This window comes from Chanodichthys erythropterus, chromosome 21 (genome assembly GCF_024489055.1).
Source record: "Chanodichthys erythropterus isolate Z2021 chromosome 21, ASM2448905v1, whole genome shotgun sequence".
Classification (NCBI taxonomy): domain Eukaryota; kingdom Metazoa; phylum Chordata; class Actinopteri; order Cypriniformes; family Xenocyprididae; genus Chanodichthys; species Chanodichthys erythropterus.
The window spans coordinates 13,546,031-13,565,000 of record NC_090241.1 but is presented as its reverse complement, the minus strand read 5'-3'; the positions used below and the strand labels follow the sequence as shown (position 1 = coordinate 13,565,000).

Below are 18,970 nucleotides of genomic sequence, written 5' to 3'. Positions count from 1 at the left end.
GCAAATAATGAAGAACTTCATGAAATAAGAAAAAAAGGGGACATCAAATACACCAGAAATGCTAAAGCATGGCTTCCTTACTCGTATCAAAAGCCACTGCTCACATCACCATTGCTTATGAGCAGTCGGCCCCCTTCTGATTGGTCCATAAAGAATATGCATTGCCATGCCATTGGTCCAGGTGTTAGCCAAATTGAGGTCTCTCCCATATTTACACACTAACACCAGTCTTCCAAGATGTGATGTGAAGCTTGACGAATCTAAAGACAAGGAGGGGCAGGCGTCAGTCAATACAGCATTCTGCTTTTCAAATCAGATTTATTTTTGGTTTTGTGTTCCCAGTGAACAAAAGTAAAAGTTTACAAATGAGAGGTATAATGCTTAATTATTACATCTTTATTCTCTGACAGGCCAATTCCAAAGGCTCCAAGTTTTACAGATCATTCTCCTGTATTAAGAGATTTATCTAATAAGTAGATGAGACTAAAATTTGTATATATATCCTCCTCTGCATATATCCACACACAGTCACCCTAACACCTGATACTAGTCAATTTATAACTACAAGAAAAGAAACGCAGACTTTAAATGTAATTTTCTAAAATTAGCGTCTTTATCTTGTATTACAGTAAAAATATATTTCAATATTTTTGCTGGAAACAAGTGTTTTGATGCATAAAAGGTGAATTCCTAAAAGAACTGTAATAAAAAATGAAAACATGCAAACTAATACGGTTTTCTTTGCATCCTACTTGAGCCTAAACACAGCTGAAATTTTCATATTTCATGGTATTTCTCATATCAATGCACTGCACAATGCTGGGCAGATCTACACATGCTACCACAAACCATCACATCTGTGTATACAGCATCATCAGACCAATCCAGACAGCCAACAGCAGACGTTTCTTAAAACCAATGGTCTGTTTGACTCCCAAACATGTCTGGCAGTATGGTCGGTCTTGCAAAGCCATTGAACATTGATCAAGTTAAAAGTGCAATGCAGATTGATCTGATGTAATGAAATTTTTGAAATTGAAAACTTCAAGCTTAATTTTAAGCCAAGAAAGCCAAAATTATTAAAATACACACTTCTCTACAGAAGACCAGGAGAAAAATCATTCAGAAGTAAAGCATCCATTACAAATCTTTCCGTTTTGTAGCTTATGCCTTTTCAGTTAGTTACATTAGATTAAAGTCCTAAGATGATCAAATCAGATTTGAGTGCTCAACTCCATGCATAAGAATTGAAGCATTAAATTAAAAGTGGAATTACTGAATCATTTTCTTCAATTCATTACTTGGCTACTGGAGTCACCTATAGCATACAAACCAGAAAGAGAGTCAATACACACAGTTCAGAGTGCCTAAGTGGCAAGTTTTTTTGTTTTTTATCCCAATATGTGTATAGGAAAAACTGTAACAATTTTAAAAGCCCAAAAGTTTCAAGAACTGTATATTCTTCTGTAAAACAACAATTGATTGGACAATTAAAATATGATACGTTAACGTAAGATGTACATCCTAATTTCTAGCTTTTTCTTTTAGTTTAATAAAACTCTTTAAATCATTTAAGTTATCATCCTATGGCTTTATTGAAAGTTTGCTGAGGGCTCCTAGGAGCCCTGGCCTTCTGGTTGACTAAAATAGACTGAATTATGAAATAGAATAGAAACATCACAGCTAGATTTATGAATATTACTAAAGCACTGCAAAACAAAAAGGTTCAGTCCTAGTAAATAGTTGCTTTCCTAACATGGCTTTGTTTTATATAGTGGCTATTATGAAGTATAATACACTTCAATCTTGAACATTTAATTTCAAACTGAAGTAGCATCTCCTTTATATATACCATTTTATAAACGATTATGTGCTCCTTCAGAATTTATCCCACTAAACTAAGAACAACTTATTTATCCATCATGAGCTACCAAAGGACTCAGAAAGCATCACAACGGCACACAAAGGAAAGTCAGCACAAGTCAGGAAGCACACCGGCCCTTGCCCAGTGAAAGACAGTCTCCATGGTAATGGATATCCCGCTCTCACCATTTCTTGTTCCGAGGCTTCAGTTCCTCAGCCGCATTCCTCAAGAATATGTAATTTTTTTTCTGGGGATTGTAATATTCATGTCCCTGTTAAACAAAGCAGAGGAAATAAAAGTGAGAAGTCGTCACACTGGTTCACTAGAAAGACAGATACAGTTACAAAGATGAAAACATGAGAACTTGAGTAAGTTCTAAATACCAAAGATAATACCAAATCATAAAAGCAACATTCTAAGGGCCTGTTCACACCAAGGACAGAACTATAATGACAACTATAAAAAGTTATTAATCATTTTAAAATCTGTGAGTATTGGATGACCAAACCACAACTATGATGATAACGACACAGAGGAACAAAATCGTTGGAGTCACTTTCAGAACAAGTTTTTTTCCAGCTGATGAACGATAAACATTGACATCCAAACAGAACCCACCTGACTTTAAAGACATGAGGATTTAAAGCAGCAGGGGTGTTCAAGGTCAATAACTTACTGTCACATATACCCTGAAATCTCAGTTGATTAACCAAAATCTTGCGTACTCTGGGTATTCTGATTCCAAAAAAGTTCAGTCAACAGAGTAGATTCACAGTGAACCGAATCCAGGAGTCACCATGAAAACAGACACTGTTACCTTTTCCAAATTAAAAATATATACAGAATTCTGCATGCTCACGAGTTCCAATTTATGGTTTATGTATACTATAACCTAGCTATTTCCTTTGTGTGTCACTGCCACCTTACTATGAAGAAAATTAGAGTATGGATGCACATGAATTAATAAAGCTGTTTTTGCTCAAAATATGGCTTTGTTAGGGCAATATAGGCTCTTTCTAATATCACGGCCTTATGTTCGTTTTAACGCATCCTGCTGTGAAACCGCGCTGAGAAATGGGCTGATGAGTAAATATGGCTGTGTGCATTGGGTGCTCAAATTTTGTAGTTCGTTAGAGCAGTTTGTCTAGTACCCTACGAGAATAAATCCAGCGACTTGTCTTTTTTTTGAAGCGTGAGCCTTTCTTATATCTTTGCAAAGTTACCATTAAGGGCTCTGTATAACTATACTTTTAATGGTGATTTGCATTCTTATTGCGTATTGCCACCTACTGGGTGGCTGTGCAATCCCCCCCCAATCATTTTTTAATCTTTAATCTTTTTTTTTATGACTGTGAACAAGAATTATATTGCTTGTTTGATGCTAAATATATAAATTAAAAAATTAAGATCGGCTGAACTAAAAAAAAACTATGAAAATAATTTCAACAGATGATTTGAATAGCTCTATTTGTAAAGTATTAATCATCCTAGGATGATTGGGGTGGTTTTGTAGGGTAATGCATCTGGATAGAAAAACAAATTACAAGCATAAATACTGCTTATTTCATTTGTATCTTTGTTCTATATTTATGTTTTTCAGGTAAATTTAACTGTTTTCAGATATAGACATTGAATAAATGTAAATAATTAAATCAAATGTAAAATAACACTGCATAGTCTTTACTGTATAAATTAAATAATAAACAACTTATCTTTGTTAAAGCTACAAAAGTGATTTGCACTTTCTCTTTTGTTGTTTAACATTGGTGACAAACAGCTGCGATGTGACTGAAACAATATATTGTGCAGCCCTAATGAAGCAATCTATCAGATATCCTAAGTGACTATAATATTATACTACAATTTTTTTATACTTCATTCAATTGTCTTTGGATTAGATTTTAGGTTTGTTTGTTGATGTTAGAAAAGAGATCAGTTATTTTATATTACCATCCTAAACTCTCATAGTATTTCTGAAGTTAATAATATACAAATGTTAAATAGACACTGGGAATGTACCTTAGACCAGTCATAGCTGGAGGCATAGGCAAATATGTTCCCATTGTTATTGAAGCAACAGGCTGTTATTGGTTGATCTAATTGTTCAGAGGTCTTCAGCTTAGTGCGAGCATCTTTATCCCAGAAACTGAAGCGCCCATCAGAGCCTACTGTCGCCAGAGTGCCATGGACAGGGTGAAAGGAGATAGCATTTACCTAAAACATAGAAACAAACAAGACTTTTTCAGTTTGCTGAACAACAGGCAAATTAGGCCAAGTTTGTTCCTTCAGTTGTACAGGAGTATTATTTATTGAAAGCTGTCTGATATTGCAACATTGGCCAGCCTTAAAATAGGCCAGTGGTTCTCAAAATGTGGGGGGCACACAGGTGGGGGGGGGGGGGGGGGTATTCAGCAGAAGAAAAATTTTAAATTGCATGAATAGCGGTTGGCGCTCTGCCTTTATAAAGCACCAATTACACTGAATCGTTCTTCATTTTCTTGACTTGTCTGAACAAGCCCAACATAGAAGTTGCTCACCATAGAAAAGCACCGCTTCAGCGGTTCTGGTGAGAAGACGTAGCTTACAAGAGGCTGAGCTTGTGTGGCACTGTCAAAAACTGTTTTATATATTGGCACTGTTATATATTGTTCATCCAAAAGCATCACTGAAATTTTTACTTTTTTTTTTGTTTACTTCAATTAAAAACTTCTTATGCATTATCTTCTCTTACTGTTGTATTTTTCAATGATTGACATTACAAAGTGAAACTAAAGCAGGTGTTTTTTCACTGCACGATTTTCGTTTTAAAAAATCTTTTAAATTTTTTTTATATACTGTGTGCAGAATTATTAGGCAAGTTGATTTTCTGATATTTTTTTTCCAAGCACATTTTACCAATTCCAATCCACATCAATCTTAATAAGTACTATTAATATTGTTTTTAATAATTTATACGTGATATATAATTGCTCATGAAGGCTGGAAATGAAAAATGCCTTATATTCAGATGTGCAGAATTATTAGGCAGGTTTTCTTTTACAGGCAAATGAGCCAAAAAAGAGATTTAACTCAGACTGAAAAGTCAAAAATTATTAAATACTCATGAGAAGGACGCAATACTAATGCAATGCTAGAAATTGCAAAGTTAAAGCATGACCAAGGGACAGCAAAATGCTCACTGGGTCAGCGAAAACAGGTGGAAAAGAAAAGACACATGTTAACTGCAAAATAATTCTTTATCTTAATTCTTAATTAAGTTTGAAACCATCAGGAACCCTTTAGTCTCCAGCGCCACCATTTTCCAGAACTGCAACCTACCTGGAGTCTCCAGAAGTGCAAGGTGTCAGGATGTCAGAGACTTAGGTTAGCTAAAGAATCCTAAAAAATGATCTACTTTTAATAAGAATCACAAGCCGAAGTGTTATAAAATAAATGGGGGGAGGGGGGTGTTCCAGATTTTTTTTTTTTTTTTTATATAAAGGTTTAAAGGGGGCGTGACCAAAAAAAGTTTGAGAACCACTGTACTAGACTAAATACTCAAGCAAAATCTGCATTGCATTTAAAAAGTATACAAAAACTAGAATACTCACAGCATAAATATCTTGGGGTGTGGCAGTATTGGTTCCGTTTGACCTGTGGCACTTAAAGGTGAAATTGTCCTTGGCTCTGGGTTAAAAGATATATATATATATATTAGTTATATTAGATAAAATATAGCATACATAGTCAGTGTTACTGTATTATCTGTTCAATTTACAAACCAGATCAGATACAGACTCACGGGTTAGGTGGGTTTATGTAGTGAATGGCAACTCGGCCCTCAATGCTGCCCAGTGCAAAACCAGTAGGTTTACTCTGCTTGTCCTTAAAGATAGCCACACAGCGGTGCTGTTAAACAAAACAAAAACATGATAGAGCAGAAGTGCAGGGCAACTACAAAGATGTTGGTGAACTTAAGAAACTGCCCAAAATTGAAATATGTTATGACCCCCCCCAAAAAAAGCTTATATGCTATATTCAAAGCCATACAATTGTATTCCTCACATAAAACTAAAACAACAAGTTATTTCATCAAAAATCTTCCAATCCTCTGCAGATCTCAAATTGAATTCATGCCTCCATATATTACAACTTGGCAAGTAACAGATGGTTACAAGATATGAGAATTGACATCTTCTGCAGTTGAAACACTGACTGAGGGATTACATTTGACATGATACAGATTTCTGTAAGTTGTACTATATCTTTTAACATACCTTGTGACGTGTATTCATGTTTATTTCATGCTGTAACTAGTAGTACAGTGGAAAAGATGATCAGTTCATGTGCTTCGCTTGAACTGAGGTACTACAGCGATCTGTCATGCCACATTAAAGAGCGTCAAACAGTATTTAATGTTTGAATTTCATAAAATGGGCAGACTGTTTCATATCAAAAGTAACAAAGCTTATTGTTATTTATTGGATGGAAGGAACACTACAATGTTCTGGTTATTCAACAACTGAAAACAGCACTAAAAGTTAGATTCTTGGGATTTAAGAATCAATATTGTTCATAAAAATGAGAATAGATTAAAAATCGAGAAATCTTTTTTTTTTTTTTTACCCAGCCCTAGTTACTTCTCAAATGTTGTTAGAAAGCACTAAAATGACACAGACTTTAAAGAAAATATAGATTTCAGGATTTCATGTTTTGTGCATGTGTTAAATTTCACACACATAGTGAGTTCTTACAGTATATTTGAATTGAATTGCCATAAGTAAACTGACTTTGACCAAAAAAAAAAAAAAAAAGGCATACAACCTAATCACTGTACGGGGTTTTCAGATTTTATTGCAGTATACATTGTAGATTCATATTACATTGCCACAATATAAAAATAATTTTATTATTCTAATTTCTATGTTACAGTAATAAAGTTTAACAAGCAGGGAAGCTTGCACACATAATAGATTTCTTACACACACAAAAAAAAAACACCTTAATTTAGAGGCCAAATGCCAAGAAGCATTTCCAATTCACATGATCAGCCTTGTGTGTTTTCAAATCGAATTCAAATGTTTTGTCTTTGCATTTGGCCTCTAAATAAAGTATTTTTTTTTATAAGAAATCTATTGTGTGTCTGAGCTCCTTTCTTTGTTGAACTTTAAAATGTTACGCATAAAATTGTGTTTAGAAATTAACTAATACAAACCTGATGCTTCAGAGGAGACTCTATACGTCGAAACTCTGAAGGCTGATTTTCCAACTGGTAAACAATAAGACCACGTTCTGCAGTGGCTACAACAGCCATTGGATATACCTGACAACAAGAGATATGCATAAAAGGCTTTCAAGATTTAATTTCATAAAAAACTAATTTTATATACCATGTACTGCACAACGTTAGTGCTCAGATGTTAAGATAGAAAGAGGTTCACTTTGCTAAGACAAGTACACAAAATTAACTCAAGCTATCAATTACTCTGTAAGAGTGAGAGGAACAGAGAACCTTCTAAATTGATACTATAACAAATCATTCAAATCACACTCCTTTACCACATCTGCACAGTAACACCTCTCTGGCATCTGCAGGGACATCATGGGGTTTGGGGAACGTGTATCCCAAAACTGTCAACAAAAGAGAAGTAGAGAAACAGTTGCTAATCTACTCTAGACCAAGGCTGCAATATTTGGTCAAATTAATATAATTTTGCAATTATTTTATCAAATACTGCACACTAAACTGTAGGGGTGTGACGAGACAGGTAGCTCACGAGACGAGACACGAGATTGAGTTAACAAGAACGAGACGAGATTTTACACTATTTTTAAGAAATCCTCATTTCATGAATCCTCAAGATGATTAGAAAAAATAATCTGCAGGTGCATTTGAAATGTTTTAACTAATCATCTTGTAATGGATATCATTTAAGTTCTACTTTCAGAGTATGAATTATCATATGCAGTAAAAGACAACAATATTCAAGCACTGTAAAACTTTTTGCCGCAAACTCAACTGACTGGCTTCTCTCCTGTATAATTTCATACAAGTCTCTTCAGACCTTACTGTACATGATTTATGAGCTTCTACAACTTTTGACCTCCTAACTAAACTCCTTTCCACAAATTGATCATCAAAATAAAAAGAGTATAAATAAAAATGGTAAAACTTTACAATAAGGTCTCATTTATAAACAATGTATTAACCAACATCAACAATGAGCAATATCATTGCTACAATATGTATTAATCTTAGTTAATGTTAGTTAAACATAAAAATAGTCATTCATGGTTAGTTCATGATAGTGCATAAAGTAATGTTAACAAATACAACTTTTGATTTTAACAATGTATTAGTAAATGTTGAAATTAACATTAACTAAAATGGTGTAGAAGTATTATTCTTCCTTAGTTCATTTAAAGTTAACTAATGTTAACTAATGAAACCTTATTGTAGAGTGTTACCATAAAATAAATAACAGTCAATAAGTGCAATCATAATTATAGCACTCTCAATATTCAAAGTGCAAATATAGACCAAATTTTACTTTAAACATGATACAGAGCTTAGAGATGCTTACAACTACACAGCCCAGCCTAAGATAGCTTTCATATTGGAAGATATTTGTATTCATCAGGGAGCCACTTTCAAAATGCGGGGTAGTGACATCACGTTTGAACACGCGCTCGCGTTTACTTTCACTTTCGCGATCGCGTATACTCTGTGTAAAGGGAGCGGCGGCGACCATTATCCAATTGAATTAAATGTTTTTTTTATTTCTATAAAAAGCAAAACGACAGTGGAGGCATAATGTAAACGTAGCAGTGGCATATTCTTTCCTAATTTCACCCTCACACTATCACAAAACTGCTTTTCACCCCGATGAGAAATCTTGTCACAATTTAATCTTGCAAAATTTCGTGACACAAGATCTCGTCACACCCTTACTAAACTGTGATATAATTAACATTTAACAACTACAACTTAAGGTACAGTGGACTAAAAAATATCTGAGCACACTTGCAAGCCCAGTTTGATAAAAAGATTTTTTTTTATGATCAAGTCAAACCGAATTGAACAAAAAGAACTTTCAATGGACAATGTTCCACTAAAAGATTGCAGTTTAAATACATTGTGGTCCATAAAAAATAAAATATGCAATTGTGAAAAAGTGAAAAAAATTGTGAAAAAGTGAATCCGGCATGCTTTTTGTGGTTTAATAAAGGCCAGAACACACCAAGCCGACGCCGACGAATTAGTGGCACCGAAAACAAACTGTGGGGTTTGCTCACGTCGGCAGCGTCAGTGTCCAAAGTTGCCCTGCCACACCAAACCGACGCTAAACAGCCGACGGCCAAGCAGCACGTCAGTTCTGCGCCTGCGTGAGATGAAATGCCTTTCTGAAACAGCAGGCGGCAGTAGCTGAGCAGCCAATCAGAATGATCAGATGGCCCGACGGACCGACGAGCTCCAACGCCGATTCAACATTTCGAATCGGCCGAAAAAAGGCCGACGAGGACCAACTTCAGCCGACGGTGCGGAACACACTGAGAAAACGACGGACGAAGAAAAACTGCCTGATGGCCGACAGTCGGCTTGGTGTGTTCCTGCCTTAAGATGCACAAAGCCATATGAGTATTTAATTTTTACTTAAACAATGCAACCCTAAAAACTTCAAAGATGGGTTCCAGCACCTTTAGTGTTTTGTCCCAGCTGCCACTCATAATACAGGTGTAGTTCGGTGCTTTTATCCAGTGAATTGTCTTGATCGGGCCTTCATGCTGGTCAAAGGAAAAGGTTGTGGAACCTGTTAATCATACTGTAAACCAACATAACTGAAAAACATACACAAATAGGTATGCTATGGGCTTTGCTAATAATTTACATTAGCCCATTATAAAGAAGCATAAAAATATTAAATGAACACAAATTAACTGCTTACTTGCGCTATCTGAATGGTCTGATTGCTGTTCAGATCCCACATCTTGGCAGTTTTGTCACAGGAGGCTGTAAATACTTTACTGCCATCCTGTTAATACAAAGAACAGAACCAGAATCGGGTAAAATGACACATCATGTCAGTAATAAAAAGAACATGGAAAATAGGACTCTGGTTTGATTGTGTAGAACTAAATTTCTGACAGGAACTATATTCATGAAAAAAAGTCCAACAATCAATCAATCTCTTATTTAGAATCATTAAGCACCTCTATTCGATTTAGGAAGTCCTAACTGGATTACAACAATTCTAGTGAATCCAAATTCTATGCCACCTCTGACCCAACAACAGAAATAAAGTAAACAAATAAAACAGCCTAGGATCAGAGGCAGAATTGAGGTCTGATCCAAGTCAGTATTGTGGCTTTTAATGTTTAAATGAAATGTCTAATCTGAGCAACCAGCATAAGAAGTTTGTTTGTTGTCAATCAATCCATGTCTTTTTTTTTTGAGTTTGTACACAACAATGATTTGTGTACTTGGTAAAATGTGCCCAGTTGGGTGCAATTCCCATTAATTTATAGCCTGATGTGGTCATACTCAATTCTAGTTCGAATAGGAGTCTGATACTGCTCCATTGGGCTTTGATTATGGGGGCGTATTTCAACCGATCCAGGAGAGACCTCAATTGGGTAGACCTACAACCAATCAGAGCTACAGAGTAAGTGATGTATGTTGAGCGACGCATAGTTGTCAACAGAACTCAACTGCACACATGCTGGAACTAATAGAAGATGAGCTTAAACAATTTTTGCCGGTGTTGTAAAAAGAATAAGTATACACGGAGTACTTGCCAATTAATGCGCTGTCGATATCTTCTATAACGGACGCGATGGCGGAATCTACACATCTCAGTTCTTCAACAACAGCCATCATTGTTGTAAACTAATTCAACCCAAGCACTCTTTGATGACGTGGCTGATTACGTTTCTGGTGATAATCTGTCAATCATCGCCCTGACAAATGTGATTGGTCCGAACAGTTTCTGTTCGGGCATAATTACTCCCCTACGGATCGAGTCCAGATCGAACTCCCCGACCTCAAAATGTTGTGGGCGGGGCTAAGTTCGGCTGGCATCCAGGCTAATTAATTTCCTTAAAAATAGACTTTATGGTGAAGAATGTTGGTTGATTGAAGTCTGTAAGATGTTAAATTACCCACTAATATTTATAATGTGTGCGTGTTCTTACATCACTCCAGCAGACATCCAGCACCGGGCCTGTGTGCATCTGCTGGGCTTTAGGGACAGTTTGACCATTATCTTGAACCTCCCAGCACCGCACCTGAGGATATTACAGTCAATGTTCTATTATTACATAAAAACACTGACAGAAAGAAACACAAGGTAAAAAAACTTATATTTAGGATAGGAGGCTTACGTCATTGGCCCACGAGCCTCCAACAAGAAAGTTTCCAGGCATCGTAGGAGGACTGAATGCCAAGCAGCTTATGCTGTCATCAGGTGGCGATGTTACTTCAACATCCTGTTATCAACGACACCTCAATTGAATTAACATGCACATATATAATATAAATATAATATTTTTAAAGATATTATATTTCTGTATTCACCTTCATTGGATTATGACTATCTGTGGTGGTGCTGCCAAATACACCTGTTCCCCCAGACCCAAAGCCCGTGTTCGTCCCGAATAAACTCATTTCAGTCCGTTAAGAGCTGATCAGACAACAATGAATCAGATCCTATACAAGTAACATACAACATAGTATTAACACGTGACAACAAAGATCAACTACAATACCTACACCAATTCAAGTCAATTTAATGGTAACGTTAACAAACCGCTACGATTTTGAAAGTGTCTACAATTAATCAACATACTCAGGTTATAAAAAGTTAAACCGTAAATTCTACCTCACGTTTACATGCATACAACCACAAACAGTGCGACAGTTTTTAATAGCCTTCAGAAAATACAATTAAATTATAGGCCTGGGCGACATCTACATTAATGGCAATAATCTTTCAAAATATCTTAACCAGCTAAACTCACTAACTGCAGCAGAAATATTTGATTACTCCCATAAAAACCGGTTCCCGCTTTAGAAACGAGATATACACACACACACACACACACACACTGGTAAATGCACTTCCGTCGCTCAGTTATTGAGGACGTGTTTTGATGACGTCATCCGTTGGTTTATAAATCGACATCTTTATTTTTATTCGTTTTTTATACCATTACAAAATTTCAGTCGAGAACAAAGAATATATATATATATATATATATATATATATATTCTTTGTTCTCGACTGAAATTTTGTAATGGTATAAAAAACGAATAAAAATAAAGATGTCGATATCGATATCTATATATATATAGATAGATAGATAGATAGATAGATAGATAGATAGATAGATAGATAGATAGATAGATAGATAGATAGATAGATAGATGCAAAAACTTGAGAAAATGAGATCCAAGCTGTTGATCACATTGAATAAAAATTATTATTCATTTCAATTAAATTTAGCCTCACACGCAAACTTTAATCAATAATGATAATATTTAATAAAACCAAAAGGTAAATTAACAATCAGAAAGAAGTAATTAATAGTAAATAATTAAATTTACAGTATTGTAAAATCCAGAGTATTGTATCTAATAGATGAAGTTCAGAATATACAGAAAGAAAGAACAATACATTTGCAGATAGGAGAGATGAAGCAGAAGAGCAAGGGAGAGCAAAGGGGGGAAAAAAGCCAAAGAGAAAAAGCCCCCCCTAACAACGACTCAGTCCATTTTATACCATAAAAATAGGGAACTTTACATCCCACTCAAACTCACTTTTTGTTCTAATCAGAAAAGGTCGAATGGATTTACCCATTATGTCATAGACTTGTCAGATGTCAAAAATAGATATAGGAGTTTTTTGACCCCCTTAGGGAATTTTGCAAATCTTACTTTATGACATGTCAGCAGAAATAATAACAGATATAATTTCAAATGAACAACTAATTCCAATAGCAAAACACCATCGCTTCTGCAGTACTTGGCAGGCGTTCAATATCTAACCACAATTGTGTCAACATGACCTGTCACATTGGAACACTTGAAGAACAATTGAATATAACAAGTGTTGGAAATCTCAGAAGCATAGACCAGGAGACTTTGGGATCTCTTGAAGCAGAAGTTACTCTTTATTGAGAAACACGCTGTGTGTTGCTGTGGTCATCCAAAATCTAACTAAGGCAGTGACTTGGTAGTTCATATACATTCAAGGGGGAGGGATACATAGAGTAGAGGTGTGGACAATCTAAACAAAGCATGCAAATGCAATACAGGAATCAGCCCATTCCCTACATTTCCCAGCCATGATCTAATCAGCATAAATGTGTCATTCAAATGCATAGGTGCTAATCCAATCAGTCTGACAGTATCACCCATACCTTTACATTATCATAGAAACAAAGGCACTTCTGTATCTTGAGCTTGTCCTGCCAAATGGTCAGGATGTAGGATCCGCAGATCTTAAACAGATTCTTAAATTTGTAATCCCACACCAGCATACATACTCTTAAAGACACCCGAAGAATAACCATAAGGGTACAATAACAAGTAAATACTTGAAAATATGATGAGAATTAATATATAAAGTAGGAGTACATATGAAATCAAAAGTAAAATGGATAAATCATAAGCCATAAATGATGTTATGAATAAAATGCATGAATATTGACCATTTTGGATCCACCATATAACAGCTATAGGTATTGAGAGATCCATTATGCTTTTTTTTCTCCTGGGTATTATACTAAGTGCAAATTTACAGTAGCTCCGCCCACCAATGTCACACCAGGTTAAAAATGACCCACGTTCTAATGGCTGCAGTGGTGTAGGCAATAGTGTGTTTGTGAAGAATTAACTTGTGATGTGATTGACTGGGTTTGAATCTGCCTTTTGCCGAGCTCGCTATTTTCCCTTTTCCCATCATCACATCAGAAAGGCATTTATTTTCAATAAAAATAAAGAAAATTTTCTAAAAGTGGAAGTAAATTGCCTAACGAGTGTTTAATGACGATAGAATCATTTACACTCTTATAATTGCATTCTGCATTATTTTTTTCTTCTTCTTTTTTTGCATGTGGGATAGTGATACCATGAAAATAAATATTAGTTCAATATCTTGCCATTCTACCAGTTTTCACCTTTGATATTATAACAGTGATAAGAATTAAACTTGCATTGACTTAGAAGTATGCGGACATCATTTTGTCACGTGCTATTGCCATGGTGAATCGTAATATCTGCGCTCCATAGAGTGCCCCAGGGATGACGCGTTTTTGTAGGCCAACCCGGAAGTTAGCAGCGCACGGGTTCCCTCGACTGAAAGCCTATTCATTTTTCCCATAGACTTTTGGAAAATCGCAGAAAATAAGCTCTGTGTTTAACAAAGGGTTATGACACTTACACATTTTGTCTATCAAGATAATCTTTACAAGTTAACACAACATTTATAGATTTTGAAGCCTAAATAAAGTCGTCAGATATAAAAGGCTAACAGTAGGCTATAAACGGACTACAGCACACCATGGTCGCGGATCAACGTCGTCACCACCAAGCGTCCTCAAACTTTATTTAGAAAACAACTCTATTTAAAAACATGCTCACTGATTATGATCTGCGCTGTGTATGAATACTTATCCACTTTTTCGTGAGAAATGCTGTCCAAATGTCCTGTTTGTCATGATGACATCTAAAGTCCCCGCCAAAGGAAGTAGTCCCTTTTAGCAATTTGTTAGCAACCGCCGAATTTAAGACACAGTAAAAGTTTAAAAAATCACAAGTGGGTTATAACCGGTGTGTTTTATCTCATAGATCAAAACGTGAAAGTATTTAGAGGCTTTGTTAACTACAGACCTTATTTCAGGCGATTTAGTAAAAACCCATTCAAAAAACCCATAGACTTTACGGCGTTGGAACCAGAAGTCCTAAAATGCTAACTCGCTTCCGGGTTTTGCCTACAAAAACGCGTCATCCCTGGGGCACTCTATTGATGATGGCTTTTCATTAGCCTGGATGCCAGCCGAACTTAGCCCCGCCCACACCATTTTGAGGTCGGGGAGTTCGGTCTGGACTTGATCCGTACAGGAGTAATTATGCCCGAACAGAAACTGTTCGGACCAATCACATTGTCAGGGCGATGATTTACAGATTATCACCAGAAACGTATTCAGCCACGTCATCAAAGAGCGCTTGGAGAGTTTGATTGACAAGTGATCTAACCAATCAGAACGCCGCATCCGCTTTTGTCCGACAAAGCAGTCAGGAGTTAGAAGATTAACATCGGTGGAGTTAAACTTGAAAAATTGTGCATATTGACGTCTTTCCGCATTTGAAACAACATTCATTCTCATGTTCATTCATGTTTATTTGATGCTATAAATGGACTAGTAGGAAGAGATGATCGGTTAACGAGCCTCTTGAGCTGAGGCGCTACAGCAATCTGTCACGATCATGGTCACAACACATTAAAGAGCCACAAAACTACACAGTTTGAAAGCTGGGGCTCTGTTTAATATCATAAGTAACCTGTCCTGTCTTGTCTGTCGACGTGTTGTCAGTTTCCGCTTTGCTCCGCGATGTATTTTCCACTCTGTGTGGTGTGACAGTGCCACGGCTTGTCAGACAAAGCAACAGTAACTAAGGGGGGCGAGTCTTTGCGAAAGGTCAATTAGTTTACAACAATGATGGCTGTTGTTGAAGAACTGAGATGTGTAGATTCCGCCATCGCGTCCGTTATAGAAGATCGACAGCGCATTAATTTTAAAAGAGGAACAGAGGACCGCGATCAAGGCATTTGTCGATGGGAAAGATGTCTTTGCCGTCCTTCCTACGGGATTCGGCAAAAGTTTGATTTATCAGCTGGCCCCGATGGTCGCTAAGAGGAGTTCTGTTGACAACTATGCGTCGCTCAACATACGTCACTTACTCTGTAGCTCTGATTGGTTGTAGGTCTATTCAATTAGCCTTTCGCCGAGCCCCGCCCCCCTTAGTTACTGTTGCTTTGTCTGACAAGCCGTGGCGCTGTCACTCCACACGCAGTGAAAAATACATCGCGGAACAAAGAGGATACTGACCACACATCGACAGACAAGACAGAGCAGATTACTTATGATATTAAACAAAGTCCCAGCTTTCAAACCATGTAGTTATTAAAGAAATTCAAACAATAAAAAACGTTTTGTTGCTCTTTAATGTGTCGTGACCATGGTCGTGACAGATTGCTGTAGATCCTCAGCTCAACCGCTCGTAAAAAACGATCATCTCTTCCTATTAGTCCATGAACATGAGAATGAATGTTGTTTCGAACGTGGAAAGACGTCAATACACACCATTTTTCAAGTTTAACTCCACCAAGGTTAATCTTTTAACTACTGGCTGCTTTGTCGGACAAAATGGCGGATACGGCGTTCTGATTGGTTAGATCGCTTGTCAATCAAACTCCCGGCGAAAGGTCAGTTGAGGTCTTTCCTGGATCGGTTGAAATACACCCCCATAATCAAAGCCCAATGGAGCAGTATCAGACTCATACTCAAACTAGAATTGAGTATGACCACGTCAGGCTAGCTTTTCATAGTCATGGTGCACGTGCTTAACTCAGAGTCAACCTACTCAGAGTCGATTGAACTAACTCAATTCAGCTGTTCTGAAACAGAAAACTCAGTTTCCCATCTCAGAGTAAGTCAACTCAGAGTTCAAGTTTCAACTCAGAGTCGGTTGAACCTCCTTATTGAAACGGGCCCCTGGACTTTATTCCACAGAACGTGGGACAGGTGAAATGGCTTTCTCTCTAGACATCAGTATGACTGAAATAACGTTTATTGTTGTAATTAAGACCCAATCAATTCAATTGTTGACTATTTGACCTTCAATCTTAATATTGTAAAATTTAAGAAATTTAAAAAAATAAACTGCAAGAAAACAGACAATGCTTCAGGAACGGTGTTTCACAAATGTTGTTTATTTTTGCGATTCTCATTTTTATATTTAACCATATAATTCTGCATATTTTTGGAACCAAAATACATCTGTGTTACAGAAGTACTCTCAGACACAAGGATAGAAGTCAACAGATGGTCTTTATTGACAGCACACAGGTAGATCGAATAGGGCTCCATTTTGGGGCCTGTATTGCAGAGGAAATTAAGGCCTGGATGGCACTAAATTTCCTTAATTTTAATGAATAGAAAAAAGAAGTTATGTAGTTTATGCCAGGGGGTACCTGTGAGTCAGTTGATTTAAACCTTGGTGAACTGAAACCATTTGTGAAGCCTTATGTTAAAATCTTGGGTGTTATCATGGATTGTGATTTTAAATTGGATTAACTCGGTAGTTAAATCTATTTTTTTCCAATTGAGACAACTCAGGTGAAATCTTTCTTATCTCTTAAAGACTTTCAAAGAATTGTGCATATTTTTTTATTTTATTTATTACAGATGGCCTGAGTGGCAGCGGTAGAGCAAATGGTCCAGGCGGTGGTGGCAGGGCCGACCAAGGCTGCCCTGTGGTCGTATCAAGGAAAGCGGGCAGTTCGGTGACGGCCTCCATGGCCGTATCAGGGAGAGCAGACAGCTCCGGGACTGCAGCGGGCTCGGGCTGCTGTCCGAGCCCTCTGGGCTAAGACAGGACAGACCAGGAGAGCAGGCTGTGCTGGAGCGGACTCACTGGCTGGAGCGGACTCACTCGCAACCGGCGAGCTTGCATGCGTTGCAACCGGCGAGCTTGCGTGCGAAGCGTCCAACGAACTTGAGTGCGAAGCGGCCACCGGGTTTGAGTGCGAAGCGGCCACCGGGCTTGAGAGCGTAGCGGCCACTGGGCTTGAGTGCGAAGCGGCCGGTTGATGCCTTGGAATGCCAGCCGTTCGCGCTGAAATCAGCGGTGGGTCAACCACACTGGAACGTAATCCTTGCCATTCTCTGACTGATCTAGAGACGTGACGTGGCTCTGGGCAATAAGCGGCGACGTGACATTGCTCTGGGCGATCAGCGAAGGCGTGACGTTGCTCTGGGCGATCAGCAAAGGCATGACGTTGCTCTGGGCGATCTGCGAAGGCATGACGTTGCTCTGGGCGATCTGCAAAAGCATGACGTTGCTCTGGGCGATCAGAGACGTGATGAGGCGTTGTAGCATCCACCATTTTATGTGCGCAGTCTGTAGCGGCCGCCATTATGTGGTTCAGCGTGGTGTCGCGTTCCTCCGCGACCCCCACAGTAAAAGTTGAACCAGCTGTGAGCAGGGCAAAGTCCAAGAACTCCACGAACGACCCTCGTGGACCACTGGTGAATACATAGTCCTTAAGTGGTTTGTTTAATCCATAAATAAAAAAGTCAATGAGGGCACAGTCAGGTAGATCAGATAGGTGGGCTATATCCAGAAACTTTTGAATATGTGGCTCCAGGGTACAGTTACCTTGACGAAGGCTGACAAGACATATGGCTGGGTCCATGCGGAGGCTCGACACACTCGTAGAAGCGGCGGCGAAGTCTTCTGTAACGAATGGGAGGCTCAGGCAGGAGATCCAAGTGCAGCATTTATTTACAAGTGAGAGTGGTCGTACAGGCAGGAACAAACGGCCGATTTTGAAAAACATGCTTCATGAAGCTCCGAAGCTTCATGAATCATTTGTTTCGAATCAGTGATTCGGAGCGTGTATCAAACTGCCAAAGTCACGTGATTTTAGAAAACGAGGCTTCATTACATCATCACTGTTTCGAAACATTTCAATACAGTTCGAAATTTCAGTGGTTCACCGGTAGAGGGCGATGATAAAGTTAATCCATGAATCATGCAGATTCACTGAGAAGCATTGAACAAGTGTCTATGGGTTTTACCTGATCTCTGATCAGTTTTATAAATTTGTAGATGTTTTAATTAGACATTAGAATAATTAAAATGAATAATGGTAGTTATTAATCTCTTATTGGCCTGTTTAGCTTGAGCCATGGAACAGAGAAACAAGCCTTGAAAATTGATAAAAGAACAGATATACAGTCACTCTATATGTAGCCTAATCTTATTAGAGAATTAGTTAATTGCATTTAATAGATTTTACTTTCAATAAAACATTTGCAATAGATTTGTAAAAGGTGTTTTTA

General features: G+C 37.5%; 1 protein-coding gene across 4 annotated transcripts in view; it reads right to left on the bottom strand.

Annotated features, from left to right (window-relative positions):
• The window catches only part of rae1 (ribonucleic acid export 1), a 12,106-nt gene extending 135 nt beyond the window's left edge, over positions 1-11,971 (bottom strand). The window contains exons 1-13 of one of the 4 annotated variants that reach the window (XM_067374236.1): positions 11,861-11,971; positions 11,418-11,549; positions 11,225-11,329; positions 11,036-11,128; positions 9,790-9,876; positions 9,542-9,628; positions 7,403-7,474; positions 7,059-7,166; positions 5,646-5,752; positions 5,455-5,530; positions 3,884-4,078; positions 2,050-2,135; positions 1-260 (exon numbers count right to left, since the gene is read on the bottom strand). The exon at positions 1-260 is cut by the window's left edge and continues 135 nt beyond it. In XM_067374236.1, the coding sequence (XP_067230337.1) occupies position 260; positions 2,050-2,135; positions 3,884-4,078; positions 5,455-5,530; positions 5,646-5,752; positions 7,059-7,166; positions 7,403-7,474; positions 9,542-9,628; positions 9,790-9,876; positions 11,036-11,128; positions 11,225-11,329; positions 11,418-11,507 (1,107 nt within the window). In that variant the 5' untranslated portion in view covers positions 11,508-11,549; positions 11,861-11,971 and the 3' untranslated portion in view covers positions 1-259. Of the gene's footprint in view, positions 261-2,045; positions 2,136-3,883; positions 4,079-5,454; positions 5,531-5,645; positions 5,753-7,058; positions 7,167-7,402; positions 7,475-9,541; positions 9,629-9,789; positions 9,877-11,035; positions 11,129-11,224; positions 11,330-11,417; positions 11,550-11,721; positions 11,839-11,860 lie in introns of those variants that run through there. The other 3 variants (XM_067374233.1, XM_067374234.1, XM_067374235.1) reach the window with 3 other exon arrangements.
• Between the last annotated feature and the right edge of the window lie 6,999 nt (positions 11,972-18,970).